We start from the raw sequence: 16,824 nt of genomic DNA, 5'->3' as shown, positions 1-16,824 counted from the left end.
GGCTCATGGTGGTGCTTTGCTCTCAGGTTCAGCGTCAGTCTAGGAGATGCTGAGATCCATAAATCACAGGTCAAAGGTCATACAGGGTCCTGGACATGGAGCTGTCAGCCCAGCTCAGCTGTGTTCTTACCAGTTTATATAACCCCACGTGTAGGGTCACATTTAGTTTGATATCTCAGAGACTCAACGGCAGAACAAATGATTGCTCTCACCTGCTCGTGTCCGTGGTAGACAAACCTAAACGTCTTCCCCAGGATATCAGTATTCAACAGCTAATTACAACATTGCCACCTGCTGGTCAGAATTGGGAATTACAGGTTTGATGGGAAGGTCAATAAATTGTAAGAGTACACAGTTCCTTTTTCACTTTTATAATTCACCTTTTAATCAGATTTTTTATCTTTGATTTCATAAAAAAAAACAAAGTAGTTATGTAATCACCCAGGCCACAAAACACTGAAAAACGTAACACATACACCATTTATGTGTTTTCTGCTTTTGACAATTTTACTTTTCTCTCAGTGTAATTTAGCAGTACAAAACAAACAAACAAAATGACAAAGAAAAAGTATTAAAACAATAAATTCCTCACAAGTCCCATAAAGGTTTCTTTTGGAGCTATAATTATACAACACAACTGTACAGCGCCAGAAAATGTGTGACATTTTCAATAAATAAAGTTCTAAAAAAAAGTTTGACTGCAGCTAAAATGTCTGTTTTTTTTGTGGCATCGCAACCCCAGTTTGTGTCTGACAGCCTCGGGGTGGGGCGGGACTAAGGATAACCTAAGTGATTGGCTGGGCGGAGTGAGGACCTCATGTGATTGGCTGTGAGGTGTGAAGGAGAGATGTCCATCCTCCCTTCTCGGGTGCAGCTAATTCAGTCCTAAAGGGCCCGGTGGAGCTGGTTCAGCCCAAAAGGTTCCAATGGGCTGGTTCAGTCTGTTCAACAGTAGATCCAAAAGGTTCCTGCGGAGATGGTTCAGTCTCTTCAACAGCAGTCCAAAAGGTTTTTGTGGGAGCAGTTGCTTGGAAACAAGCAAGGACTTAGTGCTAATTCATGTACAAGCAAGGAATTGCACTTATTCAAGGGAACAGTTTCCAGGTCAAACACCTAACCAGACCACCCACAGGCCAAACCTAACTAGCAGCACCGTCACCAAGCTCTTAGGCCCGTGTTACAGTTTGCATGTGTGAGCGCACGAGAGTCTGAGAGTCTAACTTGCTTCATCAGAGTTTGAATCTGCGACTCTTATGTGGACGTCTTTATGCTCCAGTTTTTTGTAACCGTGCAGACTTTAGCTCACGCCAAGACTCAAGAGTACCTACAAAGGGTAAAGTAACGCAGTTCTAATCACAACACTCCTGTTATTTCCATTCTTTTCATTTGATTGAAGATGGTGCCATGTGAAAGTTGACTGATTGATTAAAGTTGACTGATATTTAGCAGACTCTTATAACCAAAACAACACAGACATGAGAAATGTCCAATGAATTTGGTGATCATTGGACACTACCTTGGATCATTAGCAAACGTTTGTCGAAGCCTTTTCTTGATAGGCTGCAGCGCTAGAGAGGCTTTTGGTGGAAGTGTTTACATCAAGACATGTCAGAGACAGAGACAGACTCCAAGTAGACTGTAGAAAGTATAAGAACCGCCATGTGGCGGTGGTGCTCGAGCAGACTGTGTGGGTGTCAAAAAAAAAAAAGAATCCTTATTTCTAGAACAGACTGTGGAGTGGACAGACGCAAGTGACTAGTCTTACAAAGGGGAAATAAACCCAGGACCAGTGACAGCTGTGGGCCAATTCAAGGGAGGTAAAACGCTAGAAGCAATCGTCTCAGCACCTGTTTTAAGAAGCACTATCCTTAGTGCAAATGCAGTGTGTGTGTGTGCGTGTGTGTGTGTGAGACAGAGAGAGAGTGTGTGTGAGTGAGTGAGTAATAGAGTGTGTTTGAGAGAGAGAAAGTGAGTAGGTGAGTGAGTGAAAGAGGGAGAAGGTTGCTATCTGGGAAGCGCTATTTGCACAACACAAATATACAAAAACTGGAAACAAAAGATAAATACAAACGTGCACAGCTGGAAGATGATATTTTCAACTGTCTCTCTCTCCCCCATACACACACATTCCAAAAAAACTTTGATTTAGATAGCAAAGTGAGCACATTTAAAAACAGGTCTGTGTTGGTAGAGCAGGAGTGCGTTGCGCCACAGACAACTGTCAGTTGAGCCTGTGAGATCACAGAAAGAGTGGTCAGTTGAGCCCGTGCCGGTGAGGTTACAGAGAGAGCTGTCAGTTTAGCCTGTGAGATCACAGAGTGGTCAGTTGAGCCTATGACGTCACAGACAGAGTGGTCAGTTGAGCCCGTGAGGTCACAGAATTCCCATCAGGGAACCAGGAGCCACGGAGAGGGAGGGGAGGGGCTGGGGGAGAAGTTTTGGCAGGCGGAGTTATATATAGGATGGAGAGGGAGGAGTTACTGAGGAGGGAGGGGGTTACAAAAGGGATGGAGTTACTGAGGGATGAGTTACTAAAAAAAATGGGGTTACTGAGGAGGGAGGAGTTACTTAGGGGAGTGGATGGAGGGTGGAGTGCAGAATCGGAGACTCAGTGGAAATGGTGGCTGGGCAGGTAGCTTCAAGACGCATTTGCAGCTGTCTGATGCAGGACGAGCTGGACGTGAGATGTGGGCTCCAGGGCCTGCAGTAGCTTTGAAAGGTTGGGGTTGAGACCGACTTGTCCACACAGACGAGTTCAGCAACCCCAGAAATCCCGGGCCATCTCAGGCCACCATATCCACGTGTCTGTGTGTAAATCTGGAGTGAGATACAAGTTTCGGATGTATTCTCCCGCGTTGAACTGAACCCACAGTGCTACTGCTGGTCAGAAGCCAGTTCTGAGGTTCTAGGTCCAGTCAAGAGCCGGTTCTAAGGTTCGGAGGTCCACCAGTAAGGAGAGCAATAGACCGTCCCTCCATGGTACTGCGCACTGCTGGTCTAGTTGGGCATCCAACGGCGCTGTGGTTGAGATTGCAACGCTGCAGTGCTTCAATAGGAACTAACACCAGAAACATCACTGAACCCCAGACTAGGATTAGTCACTGGGACCAATTAATGGTGGAGAGGAATCCCTGGGGCTATAAATTGGGCCAAATGGGTCTGTTGGTGGGACGCAGCTAGAACTAACTACAGATTATGTATAAATTAACTTTCTGCCTGATTCATCTCACAGCTCCTCATGAGCTTCCCAACTCCTCTACCACAGGGTACAATCCTGCTGATCACTACAGACTTCAGACTGGGTTTGTACGCGTGGAGAAGGAGGAAGAGGTGGAGGAGGAGAACAGGAGTAACTACTGGCAGGGTTGAAAGGGCTTAACACTGCATGTAGTGATAGCATAGAGTGCAGAAATGGTCTGTTTTTTTCCAACACCAGGTTTCCACTCCGAAGCAGCTAAATCAACGGACACTCCAACTCCACATTGTTATTCAAATAACACTGAGATCTTGCAGGATGACCAACACTAATGTGAGTCCAACACCCTCAGATCAACATTCCTCCCCAGATAGCAGGGCTGTGGCTGCAAGTCTCCAGCATTGGGCCAATCATGAGCACTGCAGCTCCTCAGGCGACCTTAAAAGGGACCATCTGTAGTTCTTTTCATACAAAACATTCAAAAATTACCTTGAAATAGCAACAGAATGTGAAGAAATAGCAGTTTCGACGTAATGTCAAAGACACCTAGTGTTGCTTATATATCGACTAAAGGGCAATTCCACAGAAAATGGACTTTTGTCACATCCATAACGCCAGTGAAATCCCTTGGCATTTGTATGATGTGAATGATAATTCATTTTTTGTACATTTTTTCTCATGTACATTCTTCAGCCAAAAATAGCAAATGCTCAAATTTCATGTAATCATTCACATCATACCATGCCATCACATTTTACTGGCGTTATCGATGTTACAAAAAACATAATTTTCCATGGAATTGCCCTAAAGTTAGCATGCTAACCAGCCAGGCCCGACCTCTCTTATGATATTGCACCTCAAGTGGCGATGTATCAAATACAATGCAAGACAACGGAAGAGTGCCATTGAAAATGTGCGTTCAACACAACTCGAATCCCACAGAATCCAACAGATACTTCCTTTCAGCTCACCACCATCCAAGCCGAGCACACTCCTAAGACTGCTAAACTGAAGTCTAGAATGGCCCTGACAGCTAAACTGGAGAAGGTCTAGAACGGCTCTGACATCTAAACTGAATTTGATCTAGAACTGGTGTGACAGCTAAACGGAAGTTGGTGGAGAACGGCTTTGACTTCTAGGCTGAAATTAGCTTTACAGATCCTCGAACCTGCAAAACAGCAGCATCTCAGATATCGAGTAGGCTATGGCGGTCAGAGAGTCTTGACCTTCCTTGTCCACTGACTGTGACTGACGGAATCGGGCTCTGTAGGCTTGAGAGCTGAAAGCTTCTCTGTCTGACTGCACAGCTGTAGCGGACAGGCCCTCAGCAGGCGTTTGGTCAGAGATCTAACAGGTAAGCTAAACCGGATGCGTAACTGAAGCGCTCCATTCGCGACATGTAAAAGCAATTTTCTTTTTTTTTTTTTACGTACATGCCGCTATCACGTCTGGTGTAGCTACGTCCATTAATTATAGTGGAAGCTAATTGTTGCAGCAGACGCAACGCTAACGGAATGCTTCAGTTACGCGCCTGCTGTAGCTTTCCTGTAACTCTGCCACCCAGTCTAGGTGTTCGTCTGGGTGTGGCACACATGCGAGGAAAGGTGGAGCTGAGGGCTGCTGTGTCCCCAAATGGACGTTAGGGGAGGAGTCAATGTACTGGGTGCAGGGTTCAGTAGTCCAAAAACTACTGAAAAAAATCCACACAAAGAGCTTTCGTCTCATTAGTACTTTTTAGCGATGGCAGATAAAATAAAATAAAACCAAAAAATCTCTGAGGACTTAAAGCTTTTTGTGCAGATTTTTTTGTTTGTTTCATAGCTCATCATAACCAGCTATATTGTCAGGTACCTCATCAGCGCTGGTTTAGAAAAATAGACCAATACCCAGCCCTAGTTGATGTTGACATTTCTAAATTCAAGCTAAATAAACTTTTACATAAAGAACTTAGACAACATATTCTCCCTTAAATTTAACCCCAACCGCAACCCCCTGACTTGCCACAGCGAGTGTCATTCCTGCTCTGCCCAATGGCTGAGATTTCATCACCACTTGTTCGACAGGTGTTTAAACTCCTTTTACCCTGACAGGAAATCGGCCCAGAACCCTTGTCAAAGGGTCATGACCGTCTGATAAGAGTACATGATCTAGAAAAGTTGCAGCTAACGGACATCTGCATGAAATCTTCCAGAATGTTCCTTCAGGTTCTGTGAGGCCTCCCTCCCTTTTCAGACCATTTTACAGTTCTACTGGAGCGTTCTCTTTCTTCTGATCATTCTAGAGTTCTAAAGGAGCGTTCCGAGTCTGGGTCCTTAACTACTGGGCTGAATCACATCCTTATGGTGGCGGGCAATGTGCTGGTTCTTCTCAGAGGGCCTGCGGAACCCTTTGGAACAGTACTCACAGCGGTGTGGGTAGTCCTTGGTGTGGATGGAGATGACGTGCCTCTTGAAACCGGATGCGTCTCCGGTGCTGTAGTCGCAGTACTGGCACTGGTAGACGCGGCGCTCACGAGGCGGCTGCGCCACCACCACCCGCGCCTTGTTGGCCCCACCACCGCTGCTCCCGCTGCCAGACTTCTTCACAGAGGACGGCGACTTCTTGTTGCTGCTCGCTTTGGGCGGTGATGCCTCTGACGCCGGGGACAACAGCGGTGGGGATGGCTGCTCCATGGATGTGGGAGACGACTGCCCGTCAACATCAACAGCAAGGCCCTGGCCGCTTCCTGCAGACTCCTTGGTGTGGACCGAGAGGATGTGGCGGCTCAGGACGAAGGGGTCTGCGATCTTGAAGCTGCAGTGGCGGCACTGATGGAGCTTCTTGGCTGCGGGGGCCGCTCCCGGCGCCCCGGGTGACGCTTTATGGGTGGCCTCGTGCTTCTTGAGCTCCGAGGGCCGGTGGAAGCCCTTGCCACAGGCCTCACAGACATGGGGGTACTCCTTGGTGTGGCAGGAGATGACGTGGCGCTTGAGGTCACTGGAGTTGGAGCTGCGGTGGTCACAGTGCGGGCACTGATGCGGGACTGTCACCGCTGGCGTTGAGGTAACTGGACCTCGACTGGGCTCTGCCGACGGGTGCGACAGGGAGACGTGGCTACTCAACTCGTCCTCCTCAGCAAACGTCTGACTGCATTGCTCACATCTGCTCAAGGGAAAGGAACAAACAAGAACCCTCAGGAACACATAGAAACACACTAGAACACTCACGAACACTGAGGAACAATTAGTAGGGTAGAGGAACACAGCAGAACACAGCAGAGCACACAGAAACACACAGAAACACACTAGAACACCGAGGAACACTAATTCACAATGAGTAGGGTAGAGGAACACTGAGGAACATTACAGTGCACAGAGGAAGCCTACGGAACCTTCAGGAACACAGAAACACACTAGAACACTGAGGAACACTAGAGAACAATGAGTAGGGTAGAGGAACACTGAGGAACACTACAGAGCACACAGGAACCCTAAGGAGTCCTGGAGCAGCAGTCCCTACCTGAAGGGCGGCTCTTGGCTGCCATGTTTGCTCTTCATGTGCGTCTTCAGGTTGGAGGCATCGGCGGCCTTGTAAGAGCACTGTGAACAGCGGAACGGCCGCTCCCCGGTGTGCGTGCGCGCGTGCTTGCGCATCTCGGACGGGTGGCGGAAGCCCTTGCCGCACTCGGCACAGGTGTGTGGGAAGCTGCGGTTGTGCGCTCCCTGCAGGTGCCTCTGCAGCAGGCCAGCGTCGGACGCACGGAACGCGCAGTACCTGCACTGCAGCGTTTTAGGGGCGTCGGCGGGCAGGCCGGGTGGACTGGGCGGGGCCACGGGCGGGTGGTGCTGCAAGCGGTGTGTGAAGAGGGCAGGCTGCTGGGCGAAACTCTGGCCGCACGTCTCACAGCTGAACGTTGGCGCCAACGCCGACGAGTCAGGAGGGGTGCTGGGCTGTACCTGCGTCCGGAGGGACAAGGTGCATGTAGTAATATGTGGTTACAATGCATGCATGCGTGTGTGTGTGTGTGTGTGTGTGTGTGTGTGTGTGTGTGTGTGTGTGTGTGTGTGTACGTACTCACACTAGGTATGGTTCACTTGTACTGTGCCAGAGCACGATAGTCCTCCCCTCTCCCCCACTGGCCTGCTCTCACACTGCACTTGTCACTTATCGATCCGTACCAGAGCACGTTGGAGACAAAGCACTCTAGAATCTTTGATTCAGAGTGTCTTTTATTACCATAACAACCTTGCACTTAAGCAGTTAACAGAACAGTTGTTTACCATATCATAATTCATGTTCTGTAAAGTTGTCTTTGTCATGTCATAATTCACATTCTGTACAGTTGTGTTTGTCAGATCATAATTCAAGTTCTGTAGGCACGTTTGCGATCATACTAAATGTGTACCGTGCCCGAGTCCAACTGAACGATTCCACCTCTTCAAGTGGGCCGAGGCACAGTATGGAGCGATCACACTAGTAAAATGAACTGGACTTTAGGGGTCAAGCATACTCGGGCATGGTACGGATGGCATAGTGTGAGTACACCCTGAGAGAGGCCTGTGTGTGTGGGGCAAAGTTAAGTCCTGAGAAGGCAGGGCTACGTCATAAGAGGGCGGGGCTACATCATACCTTCTTCCTGCTCTTGGTGAGGAGCTCCTGATGTTGCGTCCGCTGGTGTCGCCGTAGAAACCCACGGGACTTGAACTTCTTTCCACACAGGAAGCAGGGGTACACTGTCAGGGGCTGACCGTACGGCCCGATGATGATGGCTACACACAAACACACACAAGAACTGTTTATGCATATGTGTGTGCGTGTGTGTCTATATGTATAATTTGTGTGTGTATGTATAGTGTGTGTATGTATAGTGTGTGTGTGTGTGTGTGTGTATGTATAGTGTGTGTGTGTGTGTATATGTATAATGTATGTGTGTATGTATAGTGTGTGTGTATGTGTGTGTATGTATAGTGTGTGTGTATGTGTGTGTGTGTATGTGTGTGTATAATTTGTGTGTGTATGTATAGTGTGTGTGTGTATAGTGTGTGTGTGTGTGTATGTATAGTGTGTGTGTGTGTGTGTATGTGTAGTGTGTGTGTGTATATATGTATAATTTGTGTGTGTATGTATAGTGTGTGTGTGTGTGTGTGTGTGTGTGTGTGTGTGTGTGTGTGTTTGTATCATTCTAATTTTTTTCAAAGTGAGGGCTCCAGAGTTTTTAGCGACCTTTGGTTCAATTTTTGGCCAACTCGTGGTTTAAACAAATCACAGATAGTGAAGACCTCCCTCTCTGATTGGCCTAGTGCCTGTGTAATTTTTCAAAAGAGTGCGACTAAAAAAATCGATGAGGTCGTGTGGTTACATAGGCGGTAAATGTCCCTTTTCCTTTAGAGAGAGAAAAGGAGTTGAAAAGGAGTCGCGTCATTGACCAAGTTCGAATTAGTTACATGCAGGGAGTAACCCGGGAATTTTCAACAGCAATATTTAAAATTGCGCTTAGCGACAAGAGAAGTTGCAGGGAGTAACCGGTTTTCAACAGCAATATTAAGTGTAAACTCATTCTGATGGCATCAATCAATTTAATCCGGTATTTGGCGTAAACCGAATATCGCTGCTACATTAAAGCCGAATATTCCCTGCATATATAACTGTGGTCATTGTGTACGATGAATTGAATGGACACATTTAGATTGAGCATTGTAAATCATTGCAATAGCCTATAGGCCTACCATTTCGTTACTGCATTAACCATAGTGATGTTCTTATTGAAAATTTAAAAATACTAAAATTAAAAAAGTAAAATTGCATTGTGGGGCTGTCAAATGATTATTGCAATCATCATTGCAAAATCACATAAAATCCCCAGGCTACTTGGAACATCTCTTTAAATTGTGCTCAAATACATTTCTATGGAAGATGCTAGCATGGCGAGCTGGTTTAGCCAAGGCCTTAAAATAAATCCTAATGAAGGATAGTATGTAAGACATTGAGCCATGAGATGTGCAGTTTGAAGCCCTTAAAGGCGTGCACTGTTAATTTACTCACTGTTATTTTTATTTAATTCATCTTGAGATGTTTTAAGTTTAAATTTCAGCTCAGTGAAGCACTTAAAGCACCAACACTTCATTAAGTTACTTTTCTTGTAGAATTATAAATCATAAGTCATAGGACAGTAATTAAGGAAGAAAAGTGAACCTGCTGCGGTGTTAAATGCGATGTGGTGCACTTAACTTTTGTGCTGGTGAACCTAAGAAAAAAAAGTTAGGCGCACCAGTGCAAAAAGTTAGTCTGGAGCCCTGTGTGTGTATGTATAGTGTGTGTGTGTGTGTGTGTGTGTGTGTGTGTATGTATATGTGTGTGTGTGTGTGGTCTCTATATGTATAATTTGTGTGTGTATGTATAGTGTGTGTATGTATAGTGTGTGTGTGTGTGTGTGTGTGTGTGTATGTGTAGTGTGTGTGTGTGTGTGTGTGTGTGTGTGTATGTATAGTGTGTGTGTGTATGTATAGTGTGTGTGTATGTATGTATAGTGTGTGTGTATGTATAGTGTGTGTGTGTGTGTATATTGTGTATATGTGTGTGTGTGTATGTATAGTGTGTGTGTGTGTGTGTATAGTGTGTGTGTGTGTGTGTGTGTGTGTATGTATAGTGTGTGTGTGGTCTCTATATGTATAATTTGTGTGTGTATGTACCTGTATAGTGTGTGTGTATGTATAGTGTGTGTGTGTGTGTGTGTGTGTGTGTGTGTGTATGTATAGTGTGTATGTATAGTGTGTGTGTGTATGTGTGTGTGTGTGTGTGTGTGTGTGTGTGTGTTATGTGTGTGTGTGTGTGTGTGTGTATAGTGTGTGTGTATGTATAGTGTGTGTGTATGTATAGTGTGTGTGTGTGTGTATGTATAGTGTGTGTGTGTGTGTGTGTGTGTGTGTGTGTGTGTGTGTGTGTGTGTATAGTGTGTGTGTGTATAGTGTGTGTGTGTATAGTGTGTGTGTGTGTATAGTGTGTGTGTGTGTGTGTGTGTGTGTGTGTGTGTGTATGTCTTACCGGTCTGCACCTGTCTTGGCTCTGTTCTCCTTCTGCTGCCTTTATTAGCTCCTCCCATCGGGTCCTCCATGTGCAGGAAGGCGCTGGCAGCACCATTACGGGGCTCTGCTAGGGAGTCTACACACTCAAACACACACACAAATACACATTATACACACACACACACCACACCACACACACACACACACACATTTTGCACACACACAGTGCAGAATATGTATTAGACTGGTGTATACATTAGGGTAGCGGTACAATTTCCGTATCTTAATATAGATTTTTAAATATATATATTGTGCTTATAGACAAAATGTTCAATTCACAGTTCACAGTGTGTGTGTGACACTGACCGTGATGCAGACACACACACAGTGCAGAATATATTAGACTGGTGTATACATTAGGGTAGCGGTACAATTTCCGTATCTTAATATAGATTTTTAAATATATATATTGTGCTTATAGACAAAATGTTCAATTCACAGTTCACAGTGTGTGTGTGACACTGACCGTATGCAGATGCCCATGTCGCCGGCGTGAACTCTTTGCTAAGGGCAGTGTTGTCATAGCAGCGACCATGATTGGCGGTTACATTAGCCTCTTCCCCTCCAACTACAACTTCCATGTATACTTCCTCTGAGAGCTTGGCTGTAAACAGAAATATAAAACACACGCACACAAACATAAACACACATACACACACGGACACAATCAAGTACAGCCCCCACCCCCTTTAAAAAGTGCTTACAGTCCCTATGGTTACTGCCCCCGCCCCCACCCCCTACCCCTCACCCCTTTTTAAGTACGTACAGTCACTGTGGTTGCTGTCCCCGACAGACATGTAGACCATCTTCTCACCAGAGGACGGCTCCTCATCCCCCACAACCTCTGTGTCACCTGCAAACACACACACACACATCAGGCAAATTATAACTGGAGTCACACCCAAACCCACATTCACCCACCATACACAAACAAGCACGCACACACACACAATCAGACATATCATAACCGGTGTTATCCACCATACACACACACACACACACACCCATGTCCTCTCCCGTGTCATCTGCCTTGAAGATGTAGACCTTGATGACTTCCTGTCCATCACTCTTGTCGTCTGCGGCAACCACCGCTGACCCCTCCTCCTCACCTGACACCATTTTACCAGCCTCATCCACTACAGAGAGAGAGAGAGAGAGAGAGAGAGATGGAGAGAGGGAGGGAGAAAGGGAGAGAGAGATGTAGAGGGAGAAGGGAGGGAGAGAGAGATAGAGGAAAGATGGAGAGAGAGAGAGCGATGAGGAGGGAGAGAGGGGAGGGTATAGATGGAGAGTGAGAGCGAGAGAGATGGAGAAGAGAGAGAGATGGAGAGAGTAATGGAGATTGAGAGAGAGATGGAGAAAGAGAGAGAGAGATGGAGAGAGTAATGGAGATTGAGAGAGAGATGGAGAAAGAGAGAGAGATATGGAGAGAAAATGTCAAAGACACCGTTATGGGTTGCATGTGATGCATGGTTTAGCTCACACCAACTCTCCAGAACATGAAATAAACACTCAGACACTCCAGGAAGATTTTCCATCCTCCTCAACAGCGCGTGATCCAATCCGACCCGATCTAAGATCGAGATCGGATCCAGAGATCAGGCGCTGTGAGAAAAGGAGCTCTTTCCAGGGATTCCATCAATGAGGATGGAAGATGAGACATTCTGTGAGCACTGCAGGAAGTGATGCAATGATGTCCACTCACGTGAGATCATCAGGTAGTCTCCACAGCCCTCCTCATCCTCCGCCATCTCTCTCCCCTCACTCTCTCCCTCACCGTTGCCCCTGACGACCCGCGCCACAGCGACCGCTTCATCCTCCTCGTCCTCCCCCATCTGCACCACACAGGTGTCCATGGCAACCTCGTCATCCTCCGCATCTTCATCATACTGGACTACGTCCTCAGCGGAGTCTTGGATCACCAACTGATCAATGTCGTCATCCTCCACAACGCTGTCGTTATGGAGATCACCGTCGTCAACGACAGAGCCAGCACGGGAGGAGGAGACTTGGAGCTCCACAACGAAGCTGTCAGACTCCCCGGCTGGACCGACATCATCTGTGAGAGACACAAAAAAGTGATGGGAGAGATGTTACAGGTAAGCACCATCAACTAATCATCAATTAATCAATCAATCTTTATTTTTTATATAGCACCATTCATGCAGACTTGAAACACAAGGTGCTTAATAATACACCAATACAGCATATAAGAAAATGCAAAACACTACAGAACACCAATACAGCATATAAGAAAATGCAAAACACTACAGAACTCGTCAGAACTTTGTTTCCCATGTAATACATGACGTGTGTGTTATGTTGTTCACAGAGACCTGGCATGTGTGTGTGTTGTGTTGTTCACAGTGACATGTGATGTATTCCTCCATGTAGTAGCATCTTCGGCTTAAGTGAAATTTGACGTGTGTGTATGTACAGTGCAACCGAAGGTTTCCAGACTCTTTCAAGTTTTCCACATTTTGTTATGTTTCACACTCATCTTAAAATGGATTACATTTTTTCATCAATCTACACACAATGCTCCAATACTCTAAAGTGTAAACTCAAAAAAGTGTTTTGGAGTGAATGTATAAAACATAACATGATCTTCACTACCTCTTAAATTAAGTTGTATCTTTGTCTTAAGTAAAATTTGATTTTTGATGTGTGTGTATATGAGGTGTGTGTGTGTGTGTGTGTGTGTGTGTGTGAGAGAGAGAGGTGCATGTGTATGTGTGTGTGTGTGTGTGTGTGTGTGTGTGTGTGAGAGAGAGATGTGCACGTGCATGTGCATGTGTGTGGTTTGTTTGTGCGTATGTGTGTGTGTGTGTGTATGAGGTATGTGTGTTTTGTGTGTGTGTGTGTATGAGAGGTGTGCATGTGTGTGTGTGTATATATGAGGAGTGTGTGTGTGAGAGGTGTGCATGTGTAAACTACCTCCTCCGTGTAGTATAATTTTCGGCTCCTGGGAGTGGATTGCCAGTCTGGTGATGTGGTCATCCATGGCCCCACCCTCTGTAACCTCATTGGTCTGCGTCAAACTGGGGGAAAAACAACCCAATGAGAACCACTCAGATATTATACAATACAATGACCCAATGAGAACCACTAATATGTTAACACAATAAAGACCAAATAAGAACCACTCTGATATTTTAACACAAAAACGACCCAATAGGAACTCAGATATTACAACACAACAGGAATGCTTCAGGGGAAAGGGATATGACCAACACAATAGCAACACACCAGCATTCTTCTGCTCCTACAGGAATATTGGGCCCATACACCAGAGGTCACCAAAATGTCTTATGGGAAGTGGCTAAACCTTAAAGGAGAATTCCGGTGTGATATTGACCTAAAGTGTGTTGAAACATGATACCGAGTGTGAACGTATGTCTCATAGCCCATCTCGGCTTGTCCCCTGCACTCCAAAATCTGGCGCTAGTTAGCCGATGCTACCAACAGCTTTTTCAATGGTGGTGCTTCGGCATCGGGCTAGCCATGCAAATAAATCACTGTTTTACACCATTTACGAGGCTCAATGTATCTCCACACTTCATTGGTAGACTTCCGAGGGCCCTGACATTTAAAATGAGACATTGAGAACTTTGAAAAAGCACTGGTAGTTTACTTACAAGACGATTTATACAGACAGTATCTTCACGAAGTTTAGCGTTTGCAGCCATCTTGAATTTAGTCACAATAAATTCGGCGAACGGTAAGAATGAACAGGTATGATAAGGGATCAGATTCCAAAAATAATTCAGTGGAAATGCATGGATTCCAGTTGCTGCTACTGGAAGAAACTGGAATCCATGCAATTTGATCTCCATGCCATTTCATGACAGATTATTCCCATGCTGAAAGATACACTAGCCTGAAGGACTGGCAAAGCAAGTAAGGAAGCATGCATACCTATTGATCGGCATGAAGGCCTACTCATTAGCATAGGCCTACTCATCAGCATGCAGGCCTATTTATCAGCATGCAGGCCTATTCATCAGCATGTAGGCCTATTCAGCCTGTTCATTTATAAGGTGAAGTGAACATCTCTTCCCCCTGGGTGCTGGAGGCTAAGCGGCAGCAGGACGTCTGATTCAGTGCCATGCGCCATGTCCAGCTGAAAGTTCCCCTACTCGGCCTTACAGCCTCCAATCAGAAATGCAAGTGGCCTGAACAACCGAACCAAACTGATCTGTGAGATCAAACTGGGCTGCAATTCCCTGCTACGTCTCTGTAACAGGACGAAGATACTGTAGGCTTCACTAATGAAAACAAAACACTTGTGATTGCATGTTCCTGGTTCTGGTCTGGCCACTTGGCTTCTCTAAATTCAGCCAGGCTTGTTTGACGCTGGTTTATGCAAAGACACTATTCAAACTCTGAGCCATCACTCAAAGACAGGATTCTGCCCATCTTAGACCCTGGGTCTGGCCTGCAATCTGGAACACCCAGTGCTAAACAGATGTTTCAAGACTATCAGCCTCTTGTTAAGTGTACTCTTGGTTCATTTCTTATCATTGCTAGACAATGCCCTTGGTCAGGTCAATCATATCACAGTAGCCTATCTAGCTGAGTCTCTATCCCAGTGTGTAGTCCCATGGTTACAATAATATTTATCAGATGATAAATACTAGGCCTACACAGCGGTTCAGAACGACAGAAACGGTTTTTGATAACGTTACAATTGTGGTGAGTAAAAATGTTTGGCCCATTTATTCTGCCAGAAATCTCAGCATATGGTCGGCAAATATAACTGCAAATATTTTCCGTTTTAGGAAAATGTTATCGTTGGAAATGATGACTTCCCTCCCCCTTTCATGCACACATAATAGAAAGCCCTCGTCTTCACTGTTTATAGTAACAGTAGCTTAGCATCAGCAGCACCAAGCTAGCTCGACAACAAACATGGCGGTCGCCAGTTTTCTGATCACTGAACAGATTCACTTATTTCAAACAAACCGCAAAACGCAAGGTCGCCATTTTGGCCAGCACGACAAACCACAAATGGAAACCCTTAGATTAAGAATGGATTAAGACGGACAAAACGATCCAGTGTCGTCACAGTGCGACACAAACTGTTTTAATGTCACCCCCATTCAAAGACGGTAACAATAGCGTTAGCTTTAGCATCGTCTCTCTAGCCGCTTTCCGTAGACTACTAGGGGCCACAAAGCGGGATTTCCGGCAGGCGTACGCCGTCTAGACGCACTTCTTCGCCGGCGACAAGGACCAGGAAGTCCCTCACCCTTTCTTCACTTCACCATTGTACTCGTTATGAATTTCAAATGTTCCCCTTTAAACAGCTTCTTACTGACATACTGGGGCGATCATATACGCATATTGCATGTTATAGGTGTATTTTGACAACGCCTGTGCAAACATCGCATGCAGATACCATTCAGAAAAGATAACTGTTACTAGGCTAGGGCTTACCATGTACTTGGAAGTCAACAGATCCTGTTCTGTAGTCCAGTGGAATTTAAATTGGGAATATAATTGCATGGATTTGTTAACAGATCGTTTTGCCCCTTGTTATTATAAAGAACGCTTCCGGGCGCAGGGTCTATTTCCAGCCCAAAGGAGAGTGAGCGCACCCGGGATGGAGGGAGAGGTGAGAGCCTTGGCTGGAAGGGCCTGTTCAAAGGAGAGAGGGAGGAAGGGGCGGGGGAAAGCGGGTGGAAGGGTAGGATGAAGACCCCAGTAGAGACCAAAACAGAAATTCCTGTCTGTGAACGGTATGGATATTTTACCTTTTTTACCTATTTTAACATGTATCGATGTTATTTCACCTATTTAATTATGCACAACATTGCACAATATCAAGCATTAGATTAGTTGCAGAATAATGTAATGATGCTATTGTGCTATCAGTGAGTGATGCTGCATAGCCCAGGAATCAGGATTTGTTTATCTATCAATTGTTAATTTAATAGTCAAGTCAAACCTCCCAACTGAAGCACAAACATGTACCTGTTGTGGGTAACTTGGCGTTCGTGTCAGTTGGTCGAGGGCGAGGCCAGGGTCACTGTGGGTTATTTTTAGTGAGTGGGGGGAGGGCCATAAGGGGTATGAGGAGACTGTACAAAGTGTACCACCCCCCCCCCCCCCCCCACACACACACACACACCCTTCAGCATATACCCCGTACCCCAGAACCCCCCCCAATGTGTATTCCCCAGCCCACAGCATATGCCCCAGCAGAAAGTTACCCCCCTCCAGCATATACCCCAGCCCCCTTAATGGTGTGTCTATTTCACAGTATAGGCTAATGTAGCCTAACCAAGGCAACTAACTAAATCTTACAATGCATACTGGGAAGTAGATTGCTCTGTCACAGAACGTTTATTAAAGGTTCCAAAATGTAGCCTTAATAAAACCTTCAGGGAACGTTCCCTAAAGGCTGTCTGAAAGTTCCCCAGAAGTTCTGCAAAAACTACTTCTACGTTCTAGGAATGTCCACTGAAGTTTCCATAAAATTAAACCTTGAGTGTAACCTTCAGAGAACCTTTGGGGAATGTTACGTGTTTGTTGGAAATACACAACTCACTCAAGTAATTCCCC

General features: G+C 45.8%; 1 protein-coding gene across 2 annotated transcripts; it reads right to left on the bottom strand.

Annotated features, from left to right (window-relative positions):
- Positions 1-359: 359 nt before the first annotated feature.
- LOC125291174 (zinc finger X-chromosomal protein) lies at positions 360-16,158 on the bottom strand. 2 transcript variants are annotated; one of them, XM_048237775.1, is made up of 10 exons: positions 15,697-16,158; positions 13,195-13,298; positions 11,963-12,316; positions 11,262-11,393; positions 11,024-11,110; positions 10,724-10,861; positions 10,217-10,333; positions 7,805-7,944; positions 6,695-7,131; positions 360-6,337 (listed from the first exon to the last, which is right to left on the bottom strand). In XM_048237775.1, the coding sequence occupies exons 2-10, from the start codon at positions 13,259-13,261 to the stop codon at positions 5,509-5,511; spliced, it is 2,301 nt and encodes a 766-aa protein (XP_048093732.1). In that variant the 5' UTR covers positions 13,262-13,298; positions 15,697-16,158; the 3' UTR covers positions 360-5,508. The 2 variants fall into 2 exon arrangements, with proteins under 2 accessions (XP_048093732.1, XP_048093733.1); XM_048237776.1 differs by having other exon boundaries at positions 12,035-12,316.
- Between the last annotated feature and the right edge of the window lie 666 nt (positions 16,159-16,824).

The sequence above is a fragment of the Alosa alosa genome, chromosome 2 (genome assembly GCF_017589495.1).
Source record: "Alosa alosa isolate M-15738 ecotype Scorff River chromosome 2, AALO_Geno_1.1, whole genome shotgun sequence".
In the NCBI taxonomy this organism is placed as follows: domain Eukaryota; kingdom Metazoa; phylum Chordata; class Actinopteri; order Clupeiformes; family Clupeidae; genus Alosa; species Alosa alosa.
The sequence above is the reverse complement of the archived record's forward strand: the minus strand, read 5'-3'. Positions and strand labels throughout refer to the sequence as shown.

Coding starts and splice junctions, on each gene's coding strand:
- LOC125291174 (XM_048237775.1), bottom strand. CDS start 13,261: ATGGATGACCACATCACCAGACTGGCAATCCACTCCCAGGAGCCGAAA. Junction 7,945..10,216: donor GCCAAGACAGGTGCAGACCG/GTAAGACATACA, acceptor GTTTGTGTGTAG/CCATCATCATCGGGCCGTAC. Junction 7,132..7,804: donor TCACCAAGAGCAGGAAGAAG/GTATGATGTAGC, acceptor CTCCGGACGCAG/GTACAGCCCAGCACCCCTCC.